Source organism: Theobroma cacao, chromosome 2, assembly GCF_000208745.1.
Source record: "Theobroma cacao cultivar B97-61/B2 chromosome 2, Criollo_cocoa_genome_V2, whole genome shotgun sequence".
Taxonomy (NCBI): Eukaryota; Viridiplantae; Streptophyta; class Magnoliopsida; order Malvales; family Malvaceae; genus Theobroma; species Theobroma cacao.
In genome coordinates, this window is record NC_030851.1 from 40305194 (window position 1) to 40328221 (window position 23028).

The following is a 23028-nucleotide window of genomic DNA, read 5'->3' on the forward strand; positions in this document are numbered from 1 at the left end:
AGAGCTTTTCTTTTCGTGTTTTTCTTGCTTCTAGTCGAATTATATATAAACCTCTTCTCATGTTGGATAACTTGTTGATTGCTTTTGAAGAGGTTTTCTTTTCATTAGGTTTACTTATTATAGTTGTTCTGTTTCCTGCAGTAGTTCATGGTTTAATGAACTTAAGCTATTTGTACATGGTGGTCGAAATCTGCAATTCATGGGAAGAATATATATATATATATTTTTTCTTTTTAGTCATTTTAAATGTTCTATTTAGTTTTGATCTGTTTGTATACTTGTTTTACTTATCTGGTGCATTACTAGAACTCTGATGATTATTGTGGTCTGTTATTTTATATCAAATAAAATGGATGATTGAATCTTATGAACAAGAAGAAGCACTGCAATAAACCTTTTTAATATAAATCAATCAGTAAGGTAACTCCAGGGGTGACAATGCTAGGAACACTCGTTCAAACTATGGTACTTGTTATCATAACCTGGCCCGACTGGGATAAACAGGTAATCTAGTTGGCAATGTTTAAACTTTTTGTTCTATGAAATTTCACTTAATATCTGCAGGAGATCTTAGCTAGTACCAGATTCCAGGGAAGAAAACAGCATCACAGATAATGGTGCCTGAGGAGCAAGCTTCTTTTCTTCCTATAGTTGGATTTAGATTTTTGTTGCTATCAGTTCTTGAAGCCAGTGACTAGTTCACTGCTGGGAATTTGATTAACTATTTTTTGGAATTCTTTGGTGTCAACTATGCATATACCAAAATGAAATAGCTGCAGTTTTTCATCACCATATTCACGTCTTGGCTCTTGGTATAATTACATGTTACTGCTTTATGTTTTCTGCAATGTCCAAAGGGTAGATTGAAACTGCCAATCAGTTGTAAATGCCAAAAAGTTTTAGAAAACATTCTGCAACCATATTTTAGATCAAATGCTTCCCATAACTCAAGGGAGAGCTCCAAACAGAAGAAAACTTTAGTTGACTATCAATGAGAAAGGTAATGAGTTATACTGAAGCAATGATCATTGTCTCCCAAGCAATTAAACAACATAACTGAGGACCCTTTTAAACAGAATAATCTCTATAATGATTAATGAAAGCATCCAAGACTCAAAAAACAAAAACAAAAAAAAAATGGAGAAAGGTTGCAGTTGTAAGTTTGGTACGGCTTGAAGTAGCTACAGTTCTATTCTTCTTCAAATTTACCTCTGATTATAATGACACATTTGAAACTGTGATGTATTAGAGTTAAAGCATGCATTGACTTTAATCTATTGACTTAATATGTATTTTGCTTCGTTGTACTGGTTATTTGGAGTAATATACCAGTGTTTATGATGTGTCTTTGTGCATGTTTTAGTTAATAACACTTGTCCTCTACGTTAACAGGTGTTAACCTTATGTTGCTTGTATAAATGCTTATGTTTACTGATGAATAAAGATCATCGTATATACCAGCAAATTTTCTCTTTTCTCCTCCGATTTTCTCTCCTGGGAGCATTTCATATTACCCTACTGTTCTTATCACCTTTCTTCAGTTTCATGACATGATGGCCTCTGGTTGGAGAGATATGATTGGAAGTGAGTGATCTTCAAAACCAGTGAATTCTTTGCTAAGAACTGAACCTGGTCAACTTTAGTGATCTTCCAAACCATCTCCTTCTTTTTTCTTTACACAAGAAGAATTGCTTTTAAAAATCAGAAGTTTACTTCACCTTTCACAACATTAAATTGATTATTTTCTTTGTTGTGCATAATTAACTCATTGAAGGAAGTAACCTGAATTGGTATTCTATTGGTTTTTTGCACAAGGAATCCTGTTTGCTCTGCCATTGTTAGGTGTATATGCCAGATGGCCAGTTAGGAGTAAGCTCAGGACGAAAGGCTAATATCAGTGCCTTGTACCAATGAAATAGATGCTATGAAAATACCACAAACATTTAACATGACATTGCAAATCATCCATGTCCTATATAGATTACACACCTGTCTGTAATCTAAGCTTCTGCTTTGAGTCTGATCTATATTTCCTGAACAAGTCCACAGAATGATTATCTGGAGTACATGACAAACTAAACTTTTTTGTTGTTTTACAACCATTATATGTATAATGGTGACTGCTGACTGACAAATTTTTCTGTTCTATTGAATTTCCAAGGGCATACAGTTTGTTGAAGAACGGGTTTAATGTTGTTTATAAACCTCTGACAATAAACCGTTACTTAGACAGTATTAATTCCCAAGTTTTTCCCTCTTTCAGCTTCTGCAAACTAGGACCAGGCAATTAACAACTTAAATATCTGATGCCTTTACTGTCAAGTTGTTCTGTCCCAAGGGTTGCAGTTGAGCTGAGTGCTTTCAACCTGGTTCTACTTTTTCCTGTCCAACTCGAACAACACCTGGTTCTTGAAGTAGCTGCAACTTCAACAGATTATATTCTTCACATTCTGCATCAGAAATTTCCTGCATCAAGGCTTTGCTCAGTTCGTTTACTGCAATCCCCTATATTCATTTTTACACTTGAAACCTGCTATACACCAGCATTGTCATGTATTAAAACTGTAGTTTCAGGAAATTCTATATAATTTGTAGCCCCCTCTCTCAGGATTAACAAACGTAATCAAAAGGAAAATGGGCTGAAGATTGTTAGCAGCAGCCACAGGTTGGATTTTTCATAGGCCTCGTTGCAAATCTGGGCTCCAGTTTTTAGTTGTGGGCTTGCATGTAGCCAGGCTAGCTCAGCTCTCAAAGGGTGGAAATAAGCAAATGCATCAACCTTAACTATATACTATTAGAAAATAATTTCATGTAAAACATGGGATCAAAAGCATGAAGAAAGAATTAATCAGCATCAACCTCGACCTTTGATAAATAAAAAAAAATTATCTGTTGGTTGGGTATGAATTGATCAACTAGGTAGACAAAACTTTCCAAATCTAGTTGTTCTTCCAATTGATTTAACCCAAAAAGTTGTCTCCTTATAATATTGTTTAGGGCCGTTGACACAACACCAAACTTCATGTTACAAACATTAAGAAATGCAATATAATTAATTCATGATCATGTATGCTATTGCTGCTCACATGTTATCTTCAATTCTTTTTATTTTTTTAAATTTTGGTAGCAATAATCACAGACATGCTGGAAATCCTCTTATTTAATTTTTTTATTTGAAAAATCCAATATTAATTTTCTTATATAAATTCTTACTTCAAAGGAATTTAAAACCAGCATGCATGTGGCCACTAAACCAGCAATTTTTCTTAATTTTGGCACTAAATATTTGTTTATAACAAAAAACCATGAACCCATGTTGGCACCTTGAAACCATACATGTTGCCTAAAAGATTGTCTCAAATCTCTTCACATGATCCCATAATAAGTATAATAATTAAATAAATAATTAAGAAGTGATTAAAACCTAAACCCCAAGTGTATGAATGCTCAATTAATTTAATTACATGCTTAATCTTTTGCAAGACTTATTGTTATGGTAACTTAAATATCAAGGTATGCAGATTTGATCACATGCTTGTTTTGTATATATCCAATTTGGGTTCTTTTGGGTAATAGAGAATCTAGAGTTTATTTGCAATGCACAAGCCTTTCCTTCCAGACTTTGATTAGTGGATTAATCCATAGATCAACCAGAAGAAATTACATTGATTATTGGCTAATTAATCTTGTTTATTGATTATTTTAGGCTTAATTTTCTCTATTGGAAAGAATCCTATGCTGCAAAGATGAAGGAATACAGGGTTGGTTCATCAATTCAAATAAACGCTTGTTGCTTCTTTTTTTCCATGTGTTACACATTTTGTTGGCCAAGTGATCAAAAATGATTTGTTTTAGTTTTACCGTACTATCAATATGATGCATAGATCATGTGCATCTCTATTCGGTACTAAATCATAAAAATAAAGTCGAAATCACAAAATAAAAGTAATGATTGCAACGTAAAACTGGATTTTATCCACAAATAAAAAAGTGATCGTATTTTACATAAAAACAAAATAATATGTATAAATCGATAAAATTTTATTTAAATGACTCTTTTCGATAACATTAAACTTCACTTAATTAGATGACACTTGAGATATGAATTGAATTATGATGATTAAACAAGAATGCCTACCACATAGGTTAGCTACCACACTATGAGAATTAGGTGCCTAACACATGTACAAGAGTATGGATGAACATCAGTACTTTGGATCAAACTTGCAAAAAGAACTGATGCAATTGATGAGTGATGACAGTTACTTTGTATCCGACGTCGAAAGAAGAAATGGACCAAAAGTTGAAAGATATGTTTTGACGAAGTGGAAAAGGAGTAGAAGAAGGGGGAGGAGGAGGAGGAGGAGGAGGAGAAGGAGGAGGAGGGGGGGGGGGAAAGAAAGAAAGAGAGAGACAGAGAAAAGCAGATGCATGGGAAGTGGGGCAAAAAAGAGGACTGTGTTGGTTGCTAGGGAGTGGGTGACAGTGGGTCACATGAATTTTCTTCTGCAATCGAAAGATTAAAGGAGGGGGTGCAGTGAGTGTAGTAAGACCCTCTGCCTAGTGCCAAAAGGTGGGTACATTGGCTTTTGATGCCATTCCTTGTTTGTCAGCACAAGATTGCCAACGTCCCCTTCACGAGAATGACCATTTCCAACTCTCCTTGTTTTCTTCTGCTCTTCATCTGTTTGTCATCTTCTCCTCTTGGAATGTGTGTTGGATACTCTCTCTCTCTCTCTCTCTCCAATATTACAAAGGAAAGGATGGAATAATTTATTAACTTTGAGTAGATTTTGTTTACCTTTTAGTTCTGAATGATGAAATCAGCAAAAAAAAAATGTTACAATGACTCTCTTCAATGCACTCGCAACCATTTTTGCTTCAACAGTACAAAAGACATGATTCCAAAGCAAGAAAGAAAAAAAGGAAAAGAAAAAGAAAGAATATATAAATATGTAGCGAGAGAGAATTCCCTTTTTATTTTTTTCATGGCCCATGCTAGCTAGAGAGCTGCAAACCAACTAGCCATCACTAGCAAATCATAATTTAAACTTTGGAAATTCTTCTCGCATGATCCAACCTAAGCAAACATCTCTCTCTCTCTCTCTCAAGCCTAGGAAACCTGACATATATATATTTATTTATATTATATAACCCAAAGACATATTTCTTCTTATTTCCTCCATAAAAGATCTCTTCATGCCCCTCCATGATGCGGTTCTTCACTTGATATAGTTTTACTTTTATACACCACTCTCTAGGTGGATATCAAAAAACTTGTTGTAACTTGGGGGAAATGGGAGGAACTCTTTCCAAATTCTGGACACCGTGATGATGATGATCATGATAATGAGTTCAAAATTAATCAATTGAAATGTTGTTGCTCAAGCCATGGCCAAAACCCGGTTTGATCCTCTATAGTGCAGAACATGTTGCTGAGGCTTTCCTCTTTAACCATTTGGATTTGATCCATCTTCTGGGGTTGAAGGTCTGGCCTTGATGAAGCGTTTTGGAATAGTTGAGCGACGGTACCTGTCGGCCTCACTGATGTTGGGAAGAGGGTTCTGCTCGTTGGATGAGTGGATAGAGGGCTGTCGATTGCTGGCGTCCTTGAGATATCCAACTTGATATCTGAGCTGTTTTCACTTCTGTTACTGCAAGAACCTTCAGTTTCTTTATTGAGATTGATGGATTCAGTTGGTTCTCTGCTTTTCAGCGCCATTATCTGCAACCAACAAATTTGATTTGACCCAATCAAACATGAAGCATGTTACACAAGAATACTAAGTATAACCAAATATTCCCCAAGCTGCTGTCGATTTGAGAGGGTTGGAATTGATAATTTGATACTGTCAGCTTCAGAATAAAATAATGGGATCCTTGTCAGGTTTTTGGTTGCTTGTAAGAAAGATCTCTCATTCATGGTCATGATGACCCTGAGCTTGAATCTTTGATTAACCAACCCATCATGATCAGAAAGCAAACATGCGACAAAAGAAAAGATGATGTTCAAAGCCAATTGGTTCAAGAAAGTACTGGCAGAAACTATGGTTCTGAAAAATCATGATTCCATGGAAAGTCAATAAAGCTTGATTAATAAGAAGAAGAGATCATAATCTTCAAACTCAATTATTCAACACCATACTCGATTAATGCAATAGAAAACTTTCAAGTTTTTCCTTTACAGACTTATTGATAAGAGAAAAACAAGAAAAAAGAAAACCCAGAAAGGAGAACTACAAAAGGAAAATCATTACTTAAGATTACCTCTTCATGAAGCTTTTGGTTCTGAGCTTGGAGTGCATCATTATCTGCTTTGATTGCTTCGTACTGTCTCTTAAGGAGATCATAGTCTTTCTCTAGTTGCTTGGTTTTCCACCTAGCTCTCCTGTTTTGAAACCAAATAGCAATCTGCCTTGGTTGCAAACCAAGAGCCCTAGCAAGCTGCATTTTTCTCTCAGGTTCAAGCTTGTTACCCAACTCGAAGTTCTTCTCAAGAGTCTTTACCTGTTCCATGTTAAGCCTCCTCTTCTTTTCTCCTGCCTGTGAACCATCATCTGATAAATCATCCTCCCCATTTGCTTCTTCACACACATCTATCCCTGAAAATGACATTGATCTCTTCCCTAGAAATGATGCAACACCTATAACACCCATCATAGATTAGATAAAGCGATAAATAAACCCTTTTCTCCCAGAGAAAATAGAGAGATCAGAGAGAGAAAAGAAAGATACATACCATGAAAGTCTTGGGGTGTGCATGAAGGTAGCAGTTGATTGATAGAAGAGGGGGGTTGATGGTCTTCCTCATGGGGAGTTTGAAGCATGAAATTTGCTTGGAAGAAAGCCATCCCATTGCAAGACATGACCCAGCAGGTTTTTCTTAACAATCCTCGAATAAGATATTATATCAAGAAAACTCTCTATTCATACTCTGATGGCTGTCATGTTCAAAAAAAAAGAAAGGATATGCAGCAGATCGTCGGAGTAAGACACAGAGTTTAGTTTTAAGAAAAGCAAAAGAGAGATTTTGATATATCAGACTATAAGGAAAATATTAAGAATTTCTTGAATTGGAAGGTGACGCAGAGATTTGTGTAAAATGGATAGCTTATATACCTTATCAACTCGCAGGAAGAAACTACTTTTTTCTTTATAATATATATATGTCTCTATTTGAATCGCTGAGCAAAAATTATGAATATATATATATATATCTCTATTCTGAGAGAGGAAGAGAAAAAGAGAGATACATGATGACTCTCTATAGTTCCACTCCTCTTTATATGAGGAGGGCTTTATTTCATTAACAAAAAAAAAAAAGGGATTTTTTCAAAAAGAAAAAAGAAAAATTGATTAACAATAAATAACATTTCATGAAATTTTGTTTGAATAATTGGAACAGTTTGACAGATAGCTATAGAATTGAATGGGAAAATTGGAAAAAAAAAATTGAAGACAAAGCCTAATAAACTAAACCTGGTAACGTGGTGACTCTTAAAGAACATTTGATGGGAGTAATTCCAATCCAAGTCCAATAATTTAGGGTCATTTTCATTGTATTAGTCTTTTTCCACACTTGAGAGACAAATAGTGGTGTTTTCTCAATAAAGACAGTTGTCTTTAGACATAAATAAATTTTCAGGATGGGAAGCAAGCCCTTTTCAAGAAGCTTGCTTCCATATAGCTAAAAGGATAGACAATGTATATTTCATATTTTAATATTCCTCTTCAATGTGAAGTGGGTGACTTTTAAAGAAGACAAAATTATATTATGATTATTAAAATAAAAAAATAGTTAAGAATAAGATTTTTTTCGTATTTAATACACTATTTTCATAGAATCCATATTAGCTCAACCGATGCCACTAGGCATTGATTAACATGTACCTTAAAACAAATTAAGAAAACCCCAGAGCGTGATCAGATGGGTGAAAAGAGTGTAGGGTTTTCTTGAGAGAAAGGAACTTTTGTGATGTGGGTGATATTTTATGTTGTCTTGGTTGTGTGAAGAAAAGAAAGGTTACTTAAGAGAAAAGGGAAATGAGTTGGATGTATCTTTAGGGTCTAAAGGGTATTGCATTTGAGGGGAGAGAGAGAGAGAAGAGGCAGGAATCTAGGGATGGGTCCAATGAGGGGGCAGGGGTTGCTACCTAACCCACCAACAGGTATCGTGCATTAGGACCAAGCCTCTTTCCCATCCATTATCCTTTCATCAGTTTCAGTCCTCTGTGCATATTTGAAAGAAAGAGAGAGAGAGAGAGAGAGAGAGAGAGGGGGTGGGTTTGAAAAGCCCAAGCAAAACTCCTGTTGCTAGGAACCCTACAAGAGCTGGTCTTTTTTGTCTTTGAGCCCCATCTGTCCATCTCTATCCCACTGCTCCTCTCTCTTCTGCCACACCATCATATGACTCATGCACTCACAGCTCATGTCCTATCCTCTCTTTTTCCCCCTCTGAACTTCATTCAATTTATTTATTTATTTTTATAGAAAAAAGGAAGAAAGGAAAAATCTTGCCTGTAAATCCATGGTAAAGCAAGATTCTTCTGCATGATGATCAAATACGAAATCTGAACTTCCCCTAAACTTAACAAACTCATACAGGTTTCTGATTAGACATAGATGCTTCCACTTATCATTTCTTGTTCCAGGGAGTTGGATTTGAATTAAGAGGCGGGTGATCCCCTTTTAGAAAACCAACTTTTTTTAACTTCTTTTGCATCCAAATCTGCCGGAGAATTTCTTCTTTTTACCCCCCTCCCCCATCATCAAAACTTTCATACATACTTCCACTGCTCATCTTTCACATATCACTGCTTTATACGATCATAACCCACCAGAAAAAGTCAAATATGTTGTTTTCATACCGTCACAAGACTGTCCCCCCCTCCCCTTTCAAAAAAATCGTATGACTTTGCTCGAATGTTCTCTTTGATCCTTCATTTTTTTAACCTTACTGAACTGTTGGACTTACATCTGAAAGATACTGTTGTGTAATAGTTTTGCTTTCTCTGGCTCGCTTTTCTGTTTTCTGGTTTTATAATTATTCTTTTGCTTAGCTTCCATTTATGGCTCCTACCACGATCATCAACTATTCACCGACCCGTCTCTCCCTTGCACACAAACCCAAACAATATGTACATGTACATATATATGATTTTACAGTTCATTGTTTCCTTTGCATATTGACAATATTCATTGAATCTGTAATTCTGAACTAGCTAAAATAGACCTTTATGAATCTAACATGTTATCCAGATACATACCCTAGCCCTGTAAGAGTAAAAGAGCTTAAATTGAATTTGTTTAGAATCAAGGTGATTGCATTTGATGAAAGTACACATGATCTTGACAAATGATTTTACTATAAGAAAAGAGAGAAACCCTTTTTTTCTGTTACTCAAACATGGAACATGTCTACTTGGAAGAATCTAACATGTTATTCATACAAGTTAAAAACCAAAAAAAAAAAAAACTATTTAGTTACCAAAGTTTGTAAAAAGAACAACGGAAAGGGGTAAATAAAAATACCCATACAGTGAATTTCTCCTTTGACCACAGTACTACACTAATAATGGGGTTAGGAACAGAAAGTGAAAAAAAAGGAACTTGTCTTTCTGCAAAGGCCAGCAACCCACAAAGTTTTTGACCCACTCTAGCACAAAACAGAATCTATCAGTGCTACAGAGAATTACTACAATCTTTTACCAGCTGATGACCCTAAAAGCAAAATCTGAACCTGAAAGTACCATTGTAGTAAATTTTCTGCCTTTGTGATCCCTGCAGAAAGATGTAAAGATGTAAAATAAACTGTAAAAAATTGACCCATCTGCACGCTGAATATTGAAAGCATATTGCCATTCTATTCAGTGGTGAATCTACTCAAGTTTTCACTGTTTTTCTTTTGAATTGTTCAGACCCTTTTTCCCCCGCTTTGATTGTTCGTCACAGCTAGGAAAGAAAAATGGGACAGATAGGACCCATGAAAGGAATGAAGTATCCAACATCTGGCCCCAAAAGAGGTAAAACTTAGCCACAAGCGTACACTGCCACAAAATTCATAGATGATGCAACGAGGCTGCCAGTTTTTCCATTTAGTCTTTCAAGTGATTGAAGCTTAGAATTGAAAGGTTTGATCTTGACGTTGAGGAAAAAGAAAAAGAAGCTAATGTCATTCACTCACCAAGTTTAACTTCTTTCTTCTTTTCTTTTTCTGTTAACAATGCCCCTCCATACAATAGTGCTCATGTAAAACAAGCCTTAAACCCTAGATAACATCGATTACATTCAATTAAGTCATCGCAGTTCCGATTATATAAATTTTATTTAAATATTACGGTGAAATAGTTTGATCAAATACTAATTTAAATCTCATCGTGTATGGATTTAATTAAATTTTCTATATTCAATTTTCTTCGACTATATATATGTTAATTGATGTTCATGTAGGAAATTTAGGCAAACACAACAAATAATAATAATAAAAATAAAAATGTTGGGAAAGTTTTTTACTTGAAGTGTCAATGCCAAATATACTACCATTTATTGTCAATTTGCACTTATTGCATAATAATATAAGCAATTGAGATGATTACCATTGTTTTCATTAAGACTCATAACCAATCTTGACTTATATACACAAGTCCAATCTTATGATAAAAAGATTAAGTTGATGTGACACAAAGACTTTACATTTTTTTTCCAAATTTGATTCCATATTAACATAAACATAGATACAAATGGTATTTATATTGCCACAATAAGAAGGATTTTACATTCTGAATTATATATATATATATATATATATATATATATATATACATAGTTAATAGTATCATAATCTAATTGTATTATTAAGAATATCGTAATCAAACTGTATAATGATTATATAATCATTTTAACACATTTGGTGACATAAAACATCAAGAATTATTTACTGTTCCAAATATGTATTAAAAAAGAAGAAGAAAAGAAAAGATAACCCACAAAGTAAATGAAACCCAACTTTTGATTAAAGTTTATGGAACTAGAAAAGCAAAAGAGGTTAGGTTTCAGGGCCATTAGATTTTTGGTGATATGCAAATAGGAACATGTAGTGCATGCATGGGGGTGAAGGGAAAGGCTTCTATGGGTTTTTTTTGTCTAGAGTGTGCTTTTTTTGATTGGAAAAATGATTAGCTGCTTTATTCTAACAGCTGGGGATGTATCTGAAGAGAAGAGAGGTGGAAAATGGGATTGGGACCCACCAATCTGCATATGGGTTGATGGTAGGGTCCCATTTGGTCCCACTAGGTCCCTCTGGGTCCCATGTAAATACAGCTTTTTTTTTGAAAAAAAATAACTTGGCCAAAAGACAAGCCGAGGCTACTCTCTCTCTCTCTCCCTCACTGCCGTTCACATGACTTTATTCGTTGGAAGCTCCCCCCTACCCCATTTCCATGGGGGTGGATGCATGTTCTCAACTTGTTATCCCACATTTCTTTTTTTTATTTCTCCTTTTTTTTCTTTTGACTTACTACTTTATTTTATGTATAATAATAAAAATAATTATATTAAAAAAAAGAATTAAAAAAAGTTTACTAAAAATAAATAAAACAGAAGAGCTGAATCTTCCACTTTCCACATGCCATCTTCCTTCTCTTCTGGGGGGGAAGGGTGGGCAGCTTGCAATCCCATGTGCTAATCTTTGCTTGACGTCACTGCCCTCTCTGTTTCTCCTTTCGGGTGATTTCCTTTTTCTGTTTTTTATTTGAATTTTTATTTTTTCTTTCCTCTAAATTTTGGATATTGCAATTTGACAGCGATTTGCCAACCACTACTCCAGTTTTATTGTTTTTATTATTTACTCCCTCATTTTCTTTTAATTATATTTTTAAATGCCTCAGAATTATTATATATTTTTTAACATTTTTCATCCAATTTTTTTTAAATTCCGTAACAATCAAATAAGAACAATATTTTCCCTCGTGGCCATCCTTATCTTTTCCTCTCGGGACATGATCATCAAACTGCGTACTTCTCGAACTCGTCACAAATCAGAATAACATATTATTATAAATATAGAGAGAGAGAAAATATAAAAATTTAAAAAAAATGAGAAAAATATTTCGTAATAGCTGGACTTTTTCATTTCATAAATTTTGTCCATATTATATAGAAAATATATAAACTATTTATATATATATATATATATATATATATATATATATTNTTATTATATATATATATATATATATATATATATATATATTTCAAAATACAGTGCATTTTGCATTGTATACTAATCTATATACCAATCTGCATAGTAAGGTTGAGAGGAGCGGGATCTTTTTTTAAAAGCCGAAAGCATGGAATTGGGAATTAAGAATTGACCCACCAACCGTAAGAGATAGCTCGCATCTATTTCTAGGACTCGACGTGCTTCTTTCCAGAAACAATACTAGTTTTCTATCAATTGCTTCTATTTATATACCAACCTTTCTTTAAGATCCCAGGCCATCATTATAATATAAATATATATATAAATAAATAAATAATTTAAAGCTATTTTAGTTTGGAAACTGGCCACATGCATTCCAGATCTCGATTGGAAGCTCTAAAATCATTTTTTCTAGTAATTTCAGACATGAAAATAACTTAAACATTTATAAGGAGGAGAGTAGAAGAGCACACCGTATGGCTTATCAAAGAATTCCTGCAACAGATATAGAAGGAATGTAGTTATAAGTTACAACGAATTAAATGAGAGGTGTGCACCAAACGATGTATAAGGACGTGTGTCTAGAAACCGGGTCAGAGTTAACTGGCTGTCAGGAAGAAGACATTCCACCTTTACGGCATCAAGCCAGGGGTTTTCTGTTAGGTAACAATCTCAGGTCTGTACATCATCACATGCCATCGACGAAATGCCAGGCCCGAAATAGCTGCTGCATGCTGTGCAGTTTAGACAGAAACAAGAGCTACAGCTAATCTACGAAGCGAAACAGATGTGCAAGAAAGTAACGTCATGACAACGAATCCAGGGACAACAGGTACAGCACCAATCAATCTATATATAAATGCTGCTAAATCATCCACAAACATCATAAATGGCAAATGCTTGATGGTAATGGGGACCTATAAACATTATATCAGCTACAAATCTATAAAATAGAAAATGACCATGGCAAATGAGAACTTAGCGAAATAATCTTTATAATGTGAGAATTACGATAATTAGAGCTTTCAAAATTAAAAAAGACACTAATCATCCAGTGCATGTATATTCTTTTCAATATAGTATAATTGGCAATTTACACTCTATATAAGGTACATGCACCCACGAAGTGGGGAAAAAAATGAATGAATTTGGATGTGTAACAGGCATATCTTTTGATGAAAATTATACGTACGAATGATAGTGGATCCATCCTCCAAAAGCAAATGACAGCATTTCCATGGTTGTCAAGCATCATATACAGAGTGGTTGTCATCTTATTAAGGCAATTTTGGTCATTAGCCAAAATGAAAACCAGATGACTTGAAGGAACTTGACAGATCAGGCAGCTTGAGAGTTGCAATAACCCCCGCAGCCAGGGCACAGAAGGAAGCCAAAATAAAGGCTGGTATATTTCCTCCACCAAATAGAGCATCCCATGGACCCGCACCAAGAGATACAATCATCTGTTGAAACCAACAATGCATTAAAATTCATCTTTAACTAAATTTGACTAAAACATTTGAGAATAAAATATTGCAAGTGCTTATGACCGGATAGTTGAGAAAAGAACAAAAGATAACACTTTTACATTGAATTTACAATATAATCACCATTTTATTTGCATGCCTAAAAAATTACCCAAATACAAACTTTGTTAGGTACAAGGTACCTAATGAACCATGAAAGGTGAAACCTTTCTTCTCAAATTGTAAGAAAATTTTCTTCTAAAATAGTAAAAAGTAAAATTAAATGCGACAAAGAATCCAATTTTTGTACCTGTGGAATAACAATCGCGAGGTTCAAAACTCCAATTGCCAATCCTGCACAAACATTACAAATTATTACAATTTTGCCAATTTTGGCAACTGTATAAAGCAGATGCTAGAGAAGATAATTGTAATATAAACCTTGGCCACCACCAGAATCAGCAGTCAACTCTGCTGTAACAGAAAATGGAACACTATAGGTAATCTGCAAGAACAAAACAATTACTGTGTGAAAATAAGTACTTTTTTTTAACAAAAACTTAAGGATATATATATTTTCTGCAAGTCATCTGATACATACAGCTAGAGGAAAGCCAAGAAGAGCAAATACAACCAAGGCTGCAATCCTGATTGCTGCACTTCCTCCAATTACATGTTCAATCCCTTGAGAATATTCTCTGACAGAAACCAAACTAATGATAGCTGTGACCGCCATACAGGCAAACACAGTATAGTTGCTCATTGCCCAAACAAGTCTTGACCCCATCCGTTGACACATTGGGTCAATAAAGAAAGAACTAACACCCAGAACAACCTACACGAAAAATTAACAGAATATAACAACTACTGAAATTAACAAAAATGAAATAGGAATAATACCTTCACGTTAACTTCAGTTGATGGAGAGAAAAAAAGCAAATCTAAGATAGACTAGCAATTGGTGCTCAATTTTGAGTTCTTACAGAATTTAATAGCAAACCAAATGCACCTTCTCTGACACCTTGATCATACAACTTTATTTGGGAAGCATTCCCGTTTGGATCTCCATGATATACTTCTCTTCCCATCCAATCCGTATCAAATAGAAAGAACGGGAACCACGACAGCTGCAAATAAGACCCAAATACACATGAAAACAATAACCATGAGTTGTAGCCAACCATCAGATGAAAATGTTAGCAGTCTTTAACTGTCTAACATCTATCAACAGATAATTGGCTCAAGGCCAATTTCAAGGAATCAAAGTATAGGTATAAGAATGTTGAGACTTACCCAACTGAGAGCCATAACAATAAGCACTGAGTGCATTGCAGGTGGTAAATGCCTTAAACTGGTCAATAAGTTGACCAGTACGGCTCCAGGCCCATCATTGAAAACTTCACCTTTAACATTTGTATCTTTTGAGTCAGCATACTTGGAGTTTGACACTTGTTCATATCCATTTTCAGCATTGGTCCTATTAGTATTGGCAACAATCGACACATCAGCTTTCGATTTTGAGTGTTGAAAGCCATTTTGTGTGGAATCATTCAACAAAGGAGCAGAATCTGATAAACGAGTTGGCTGATTTGCTGGTGGTGAAAGTGGAACCTCCTTAGCAAAACATAGAGTAACAACAGTGCAAAATGAGAGAAAAACCTGCACATGCCAAACAAATTTTCAACATATACAGGATGGCATAAAAAAAAATGTTGGAAAATGCATCTGACCACAAAACGCACAAACTTGGCCTTCAAACACAGTAACTAACTATTGAAAAGGCAGTCAAAGTTTAGAGAAGCTACACTACAAGTCTTCATAGTTAATCTCAGACGTTAGCAGAAACAACTAATTCTAGGTCACCTCATCAGAATATATGGCCCAACAACAAAGAATAAGAGCAAAGAATGGTCCACACAACATATGCAATGCATAAGGCATTTCAGGTCAACAATTTCAATCAAAATCTCAGTAAATGTCATGCTCATTTTCTTTACACACTTTATCTGAATACACACTAAGTAAGTCAAAGTGACATACCATAATTCAAGCCATAAATTGACAAATCAAATGTACAATAGTAACAGTTAGGAGGAGAATTTGAGTTTAACATCCTCGAAAGCTTTATCAGTGTGAAACTTCAATGGATAATGACACTTACCACAGCAGCAAGAAATGCTGCTTTAAGATTGGCACAGGCTTCACAGCAAGCTCTACTCATCAAGAAAGGAAACCATCTGTTTCAAGATAATTTGCAATAGATCAATATCAAAATGCAGTAAACAACGAAACAAATAACTGCAAAACACATGTCCAAAAAATGTTTGTTTAATCACAATAAAAACTCATGAAAAAATTTTCACCTGTACCAACTCCCACTAGCACCAGCTGAAAATCCCAAGATGTTTCCAACAGCCATCCATAGACAAAAGATAGCATTCGCAGAATTGTGTTGATCAGGACCTAAAACATAGCCACCCAGCATCTTGTCAAGCACAGTATTTGAACATGTGTGGTATTAGGACATCGTAAATGAAGAGGCCTCAAACCTAAACATCACAAAGTTACTACGTATAGAATAAAATTTTTGCCATTTTTCTTAAGAAGAAAGGAGTTCACCTGATAGATCAGCCAAAAGGGCACGAGCTGGTCCCTAAAAAAATAAAATTTCTATTATTAGCTTACATACATTTACAAGGGCAAACAGAAAACAGCAAAATAATTGCCATGGAAGGCTTACCTGCACTGTATTGTTAGCAAGATCCAACATCCAGAACCCAATAACAAAGACAAAGGCTGCCTTTGTTCGTGTACCTTTAAATGTACTGCATTGCATATATTATTCGGTCAATCTCTTTTTTAATATTTTTTTCTTGGGGTGGGAGGGGGTATAATAGAAGAGAAGGAATCAAAAGCAGAAATGAAACCTGCAATGCTCCTCGGTATCACCTAATTGGTATCCAACGTCTGCAGAAAACCCGATTATTATCACCTAAATTGCAAAACTTAGTTTAGCAGGTATAAAAGGCCGAATGTAAGAGTGAATTATTTAACATGTTCTTCGATGCTTACAGCAACAGAGATCATTAGTGACCCAGCAAGGATAAAAGGCCGTCTCCTTCCATATTTTGAAGTGCATTTATCACTCCAAATGCCAACACAAGGTTGAACCTAAGATCAAAATGCAAAGCAACTTACTAAATCATAGATACAAATAGGCATTATTTCTCTGATTTCATTTAGCTGTAGCCGTTTACATCTATTATGAACCACCACATCTATAGCCAAGAGGCATTGCGATTACAAACGTCTCTGCCTCCTAATTTGCACACACCCACGCACACACATGGAGAGAGAGAGAGAGAGAGAGAGAGAACATTAAGCAGATCAACTGCCTCAGTGGATAAAAGTACCACAAGATCCCTGGTGTATGAAGGGAGAAAATGAAACTTTGAATAAACAAAGTAATGCACTATTATGCAATCAAATAATTAAATCTTCTAGGGTACACCCATCCCCCCTGCCCCCTTCTGTAACGGCCTACAACACATAATACCCAGCCCCGGCCTTTTTATGAATAACTAAATTCAGTTCCAAATGCAGCACAAGCTGCTATATCAGATTTATCTAGTTACCAAATTAAAAAATTCTGTACACCCATAAGGATTCCATAATAATGAAAAGAGCCATAAATATAAAGTTATATGTAACATGGTTTCCATCACCTACCACAAGACCAGTTAGTGGACCGCAGAGCCAAATAAATGAAGAAAAAGCATGCCCTATTCCAAGTGTCTGCATGAATCAGTCAAACAAATGGGCAAGCATCATAAGCTCAAGAGAAGCTCAGACCACTGGAAAAGAAATCATGGCTAAGGAAAATAAAATAAAATACAAATAAAAACATGAGCAACACAACAAATAAAGAGATACAGTTGCACAAGCATTTTGATAAAAGATTTTGAGAATTTATGATCCAAAAATGTTCTTTGAAACATGGACATAATATTCTTCTCTCTCTCGCAAACACACCTGCGTGTCAATAATCAACATGCAGAAAGAATCAGCTATCTACCTGGTAGTAAAAACTACCCTCCATATTTTTATTTTTATTTTTTTCAAATTTTGAAAGGGCCACCTTGCATGATATTGTTAAAAATGCTACAAATTATTAGAAGAATTTCTTGAAAAGGATAACAAAAAAATATTTGTCTCTCAACACCATGATATATCTTTTCCAACTTTTAAATACACCCAAAATTCTTTCTAAAATCCATGAAAATTAAGTAAATTAATAATTAAACAATGCTAAAAAAGTATTCAGATGACTATTTGTTAAGTGATTCAGGAATGCCAACAAAATTACACCGTGCTGTGCTTTTTTAATTTCCTAAAAATAATAAACAAAGAACACCAAAATTTTAATTAAGACACATGGCATCATATTCAAATTTCAACATATCCATAATCATGAACGTAATTTTTTTAAAAAAAATTTTACTTAAACTAAGATCAAATTACAAGTCTAAAACGAAAAAAGCATTGGAGGAACCTGAATGTAAGGAGTCAGGAGCGATAGTTGCAAAGCCCAACCGAATTGAACCCCAGCAGCGACAGTACAACTAAGAACTAGAGTCATCAAGCTACAATCCTTAGATCTGACGCCGATCGGCGACGATACGTTGGAGTTTCCATTGGGAATCCTCGCCGACGGAGACGAGGAAGAAATTGAAGGAGAGTTCGGAGACGAATTTAGCTCGATCCGATGATGAGGCTCGTCAATCATTTCAACCTCCGATTGCTTCTTTAAGTTCCTGTACGGAACCCTGATCGACACTGAGTCACTCGTTCCTGCCATAGCCTCTTTGACTCAGTCGCTGATTATCCTCCACAAGTTAACTCAATTTAAACCTTCGCATTAAAAAATTTTTTTCTTAAAAATGAGAATCTCTCTATCTTTTTTTTTTTCTAATTTGGATCTGATTGTTAGGGTTAGAGAAAAGGAAAACCAACCAGGTCAAATTTGGGCGGGTGTGGAAGAGAGACGAGCCTTTGCGAGATTACAAAAGACTTGACTTGCCTCGCTCGCATTTCTGGCTGTGTTGTTCGGTACGTCGCATCTGCATCAAGAAATACGCGGATGCGTTTCGAAGATCTTTAGGTGCTGGGTCCGTTTTCTTGTTTTGACAGGTATAATGACGTGTCGGGTTGTGAGGACAAAAGTTGACATCATGGAAAAAAATAAAAAGCGACAAAAGGGAACGTTGAATCGGGCGCAAGATCAAGGGTGGATCAGGACGGTTGGTTTAAAGGACTTTGTGTTTTAAGGGATGCTTTTTAGACAAGGGAAATGGCCTCGCCCACCGACAAGTGGAATACCGGTGCCTATGGTTAAATTGCAACCAAGAAATTAGATATATAAATATCAATAAATAATTGAAATTCATATATTACAACGACAGAAACATAAATAAATTAAACAAATTTGTAAAATATCGATTTCTAACAACACCAAATATTATAAAAATGAAGTGATTAAATAACATTTAATAAAAATATATTTACTTTACTTTTATTGATAGGTTGAGTTTATAGATCATGTCATAACATTTTAATAATTAATTAAATAATTTCGTACATGGATAATATATCCCTCTTAATTAACTTACATCAGTATCTAAATGGAGGGATCGATCTTAATTCACCTTCGGTTCAATTGGTCGATCATATTCTAAAGTTTTCATAATTTTTCAAGTCTATAATATGATGGATTTTAATCATGTGCTTATGATCATCAATATTTAATAAAATTCATAAATTTCTATTTATATATATATATATATCTTCAGATTAGCTAAAGCACTAAGAAGAAGATAGTCAAAGCAGATTATCCAGATAATCATTAACTGGAAAATGGAAGTTCAATTCCATGAAAATGATACCACCACATAATGCTTTTAATATGTAGCATTCCATAAGAAAAATGCAAATCTCAAAATTGCCACAGGCGCAGAAGAGAAGCTGGAAACTTCTGCATGATAAAAGGAAATCAGATGCTGCTCTTCTATTCCAACCCAAGCATATGTTCGTTAACGTATGCATGCGTAGTTCTTTGTTCTTTCCCATTTTGACTATGTATACTGCTGAATATTTGCTCTACATAAGCATCAAACTGCTAGCTACATATACAGAAAGAGGTGCTCATGCACGACACCAGGAACTGTAAGAGTACCAAAATATTACTGATGAACACCACGATTCCCTAAGTCAGCTGCAGCTTTAGCTGCCCGATCTAATGCACCTGAAACCCAGAGAGCTCCCCTGGAGAAGTAGCTGCTGCTGATCACAGTGTTTGCAGCAGCTGCAGCTGTTCTTCCTGCTGTGGAAATGGCTGATTTGGTGTTCTCTGAGACGTGGTATCTCTGGTCCACAGATCTCACAGCCTCAACACTTGCACAAAATTTATCAGTGAGCCCAATCCTCTCGCTTAGTTCAGCAACTTTAGCTGCAGCAGTTGCCGAAACTTGATGAGATTCGTCAAAGGCTTTGGCTTTGGTTAAAGCATCTTTGCCTAATACATATCCCTTGGCCAGCATGGCTTTGACAACATCCTGAGCAAATGAAACAGCTTCTCCAGCATGAGATGCAAATTGGCTTCTCAATGGAGGTTGCTACAATACAAGACAGAAAAAAAAAAAAGTGAAGAAGATGGAACACAATTACTAAAGAAAAATTGCCCGAAAGGATCAATTCATGAGCAAAAAAAAGATAAAAAGTCGCATACACTTGAACTTGTTTCATCTTCATGGCTTCTTGAAGGGTTCCAAAAATGAAACTCCTCTTCACATTGCCCCCAGCGTGTTATGCATACACGTTGATCTAAAATTGTCGCACCCTACATTGTTAAGATTTTTAAAGAGAAAATACAAACAGATTACATAATTATCATGGAAAAATCATAATTCACAGACTCCGATTACGCGTAATCCTGATTACAAATTGTGACACAATGTGAAAACATCAACTTAGAACACAGAAAAATAAAGGAATGAAACTAAATAAAGCAACAAGATATACTTCACTCAAAAGTCAATCTAACCAAAAGTTTGATATAACGACAAAAGAAAGAGATAGAGAGATAATAATGCAGAAGTTTTAACAACGAAATCATGATCATAACTACAGGAAAAGCTTTATACTTGCACCACTCCAATATGAACCTCCATATCCAATTTCCTCAAAACATGCCCATATTCTGAGTCTGGGTTCAAGGTTATGTTCAAACACTTGAACCAAAGTAGAATACTCCTTTTAACTGTTTGTCTTCACTCATTCTCCCTTTGCTATGTAACTTTTTCAATCTTGTAACCAGGGCTCATTTTGGTTCAAATAGTACAAGTATCAATCAAATGGAGTCTAAAAAATCTTCTACATCCGACCTACCTACCCATTCAAGAGTACTCAAAAGGTTTGCATAAAGAAACCAATTAACCTACAACAGCCATTGACATAAAGCTCAGGATCCTTGTACCAGTCAAATGTTGTAGGCAACAGATTGCCTGATAAACAAGTTGAAATTTAGGGATGCATCAATCACAAGATTCTAAACAGAAACTGAAAACTTTTGAATGAAACAATCGAACGCATACGCTAAGCAAGACCGCAGTCTCTTGAGAATAAGCATTCTCGAATGTCACATAGGAAGTACACGCATAATCACCAGACCTGCTTCATCCCAAACAAGAAACAAATATGAAGGACAAACATAAAAATTATCAAAATTATCGAAATTTTGTTAAGAATTCAAAGTACCGAACAATTTCGACATGTTCGATGGCACCAGAGAAGGCGAAAAAATCGTAAACATCTTTCTCCGTAGCTTTCGGAGACAGGCCGGTTACCTCCACTGTATATCCAAAATCATTCATTTTTCTCCAAAAATTTCTTCACCTACTCAAAGGATTAACGAATATTGAGCTTAAATTAAATTAAAAAAAAAAAGATTCAAGAATCATGAGCATGAACAGAAATTAAATTGACGGAAAATTCAAGAATCAGTTAATAACTAAAACACGCGCGGGCGAGAAAGAAATTAAGAATAATAGCAAAATAAAGATTAATTTGATAATAAATTCTTGAGATCAAAGAGGAAGAATCGGGAAAAACACCTGGAGGACGCGCGTGGGCTGCCGGTTTACCTGGAGCTTGAAGAAAACTGGCTTGTTGGTTACTCCCATATTTCTTTTGAAGGCGGTTATTTGACCCGCTTTTATCCTAGGATCGAGTTCGGGTATTTTTGACCCGAGCGAAATAGAATAAATCATAATTAAAAAAAGCATAATTTTAGTCAAAAATTATGGCTAAAAGAAGTCAATGCTATGAAAAATAAGCATAATTTTTGTATAGATTAAAAAATGAACATTCAATTGAAAAAGTACATAATTTTTAGATATTTATTTTTATAATCGTGATGTTGATCGCATTAACATTTCAAAAGTATAGCATAATATAGCAGTAATATATGTAAAAGGAATTACAATCTAGTAGTAATAATTTTTTTCGATATTTTGAATTCGTCTCTTTTTATTCTTTTAATTTTCATTTTATTACGAAAATTATTATTAATTATATTATTTTTTCTTATGATGCTAGGACTAAATAGAATTTGATTACTTATATTTTTTATTTTGATCTAAATCAACTTTTAGATTAACTATTATTAGTTAAAATATCATTTATTATTTTATATCCATATGACACTAATATGAATAATAAAAAATATCACATGATTATATTATTATGTTATATTATCATTCATATGTTACGTTAACATCATTTGATATCAAATGATAAGTGATATTTTGAAATACTTATTTAAATCAAATAAAAAGCATAAAGGTTTGATTGAATGAATAAAATAATATAAATTTTTTTAAATAATTCAAAACAAATTTAGATATTATGTCAATTAATTATAGTTATATCATAAGATTTTGGGAAATAGAAAAAGCTCAATTGACTATGATTTGCTTAGACCCAAAATAATAATAATAAATTGAAAGATTAGAAAAAGTTTAAGGTCTTAATGGGTACTAGTCTTAGATCCTAAAACAAATGGTTTGGTGTACATGATGTAATATGAAATAGATTTAAAGGTTGTTTGAACTCAAAAGGATGGGAAAATTGTGTCTCACTAAACTCTTTTTTATTCTAATTCTTACAATGTCAAAGAAAGGATGCCATAACTCATCTATTTGTTTGAATTCTAAATTAAAATAGGTATAATAAATAAAAAAGTCCCTAAATTATTTTAAAAAATCAAATTAATATTTATATTTTTATTACATTCAAATTAGCTCTTAT

General features: G+C 34.5%; 3 protein-coding genes across 6 annotated transcripts; all 3 read right to left on the reverse strand.

Moving 5' to 3' along the window:
* Positions 4725 to 7248, reverse strand: LOC18610447 (homeobox-leucine zipper protein ATHB-13). Of its 3 annotated transcripts, none has more exons than XR_001926827.1 (4): positions 6740 to 7179; positions 6268 to 6644; positions 5091 to 5725; positions 4725 to 4741 (listed from the first exon to the last, which is right to left on the reverse strand). XR_001926827.1 is itself a non-coding variant. In XM_007046106.2 (4 exons), exons 2-4 carry the CDS (start codon positions 6864 to 6866, stop codon positions 5366 to 5368), a joined length of 864 nt encoding a protein of 287 aa, XP_007046168.1. In that variant the 5' UTR covers positions 6867 to 6941; positions 7120 to 7248; the 3' UTR covers positions 4839 to 5365. The 3 variants fall into 3 exon arrangements, 2 of the variants coding, with proteins under 2 accessions (XP_007046168.1, XP_017971986.1); XM_007046106.2 differs by lacking the exon at positions 4725 to 4741 and having other exon boundaries at positions 4839 to 5725; positions 6740 to 6941; positions 7120 to 7248; XM_018116497.1 differs by lacking the exon at positions 4725 to 4741 and having other exon boundaries at positions 4839 to 5725.
* LOC18610446 (sucrose transport protein SUC3) lies at positions 13178 to 18778 on the reverse strand. 2 transcript variants are annotated; one of them, XM_018116092.1, is made up of 15 exons: positions 18679 to 18778; positions 18218 to 18576; positions 17395 to 17460; positions 16738 to 16836; positions 16593 to 16632; positions 16406 to 16490; positions 16285 to 16318; positions 16029 to 16128; positions 15827 to 15902; positions 14959 to 15324; positions 14649 to 14792; positions 14267 to 14500; positions 14107 to 14170; positions 13976 to 14019; positions 13178 to 13662 (listed from the first exon to the last, which is right to left on the reverse strand). In XM_018116092.1, the coding sequence occupies exons 4-15, from the start codon at positions 16802 to 16804 to the stop codon at positions 13495 to 13497; spliced, it is 1422 nt and encodes a 473-aa protein (XP_017971581.1). In that variant the 5' UTR covers positions 16805 to 16836; positions 17395 to 17460; positions 18218 to 18576; positions 18679 to 18778; the 3' UTR covers positions 13178 to 13494. The 2 variants fall into 2 exon arrangements, with proteins under 2 accessions (XP_017971581.1, XP_017971580.1); XM_018116091.1 differs by lacking the exon at positions 18679 to 18778 and having other exon boundaries at positions 16593 to 16657; positions 18218 to 18556.
* On the reverse strand, positions 19557 to 21892 carry LOC18610422 (binding partner of ACD11 1). Its single transcript, XM_018116549.1, has 5 exons — positions 21832 to 21892; positions 21478 to 21615; positions 21315 to 21390; positions 20450 to 20560; positions 19557 to 20336 (listed from the first exon to the last, which is right to left on the reverse strand). Exons 2-5 carry the CDS (start codon positions 21591 to 21593, stop codon positions 19905 to 19907), a joined length of 735 nt encoding a protein of 244 aa, XP_017972038.1. The 5' UTR covers positions 21594 to 21615; positions 21832 to 21892; the 3' UTR covers positions 19557 to 19904.

Bases quoted from the DNA above. Each gene is read 5' to 3' on its own strand.
- LOC18610447 (XM_007046106.2), bottom strand. From the start codon at position 6,866: ATGTCTTGCAATGGGATGGCTTTCTTCCAAGCAAATTTCATGCTTCAA. The intron at 6,645-6,739 runs GTATGTATCTTT...TGGGTGTTATAG, and splicing joins CACACCCCAAGACTTTCATG to GTGTTGCATCATTTCTAGGG. The intron at 5,726-6,267 runs GTAATCTTAAGT...TGTTGGTTGCAG, and splicing joins ACCAAAAGCTTCATGAAGAG to ATAATGGCGCTGAAAAGCAG.
- LOC18610446 (XM_018116091.1), bottom strand. From the start codon at position 18,523: ATGGCAGGAACGAGTGACTCAGTGTCGATCAGGGTTCCGTACAGGAAC. The intron at 16,129-16,284 runs GTGAACTCCTTT...GCTATGTTTTAG, and splicing joins CCTTTTGGCTGATCTATCAG to GTCCTGATCAACACAATTCT. The intron at 14,793-14,958 runs GTAAGTCTCAAC...TCTTATTTGCAG, and splicing joins TTGTTATGGCTCTCAGTTGG to CTGTCGTGGTTCCCGTTCTT.
- LOC18610422 (XM_018116549.1), bottom strand. From the start codon at position 21,593: ATGAATGATTTTGGATATACAGTGGAGGTAACCGGCCTGTCTCCGAAA. The intron at 21,391-21,477 runs GTACTTTGAATT...GGGATGAAGCAG, and splicing joins GAACATGTCGAAATTGTTCG to GTCTGGTGATTATGCGTGTA. The intron at 20,561-21,314 runs GTATGCGTTCGA...TTAACAATGTAG, and splicing joins AGACTGCGGTCTTGCTTAGC to GGTGCGACAATTTTAGATCA.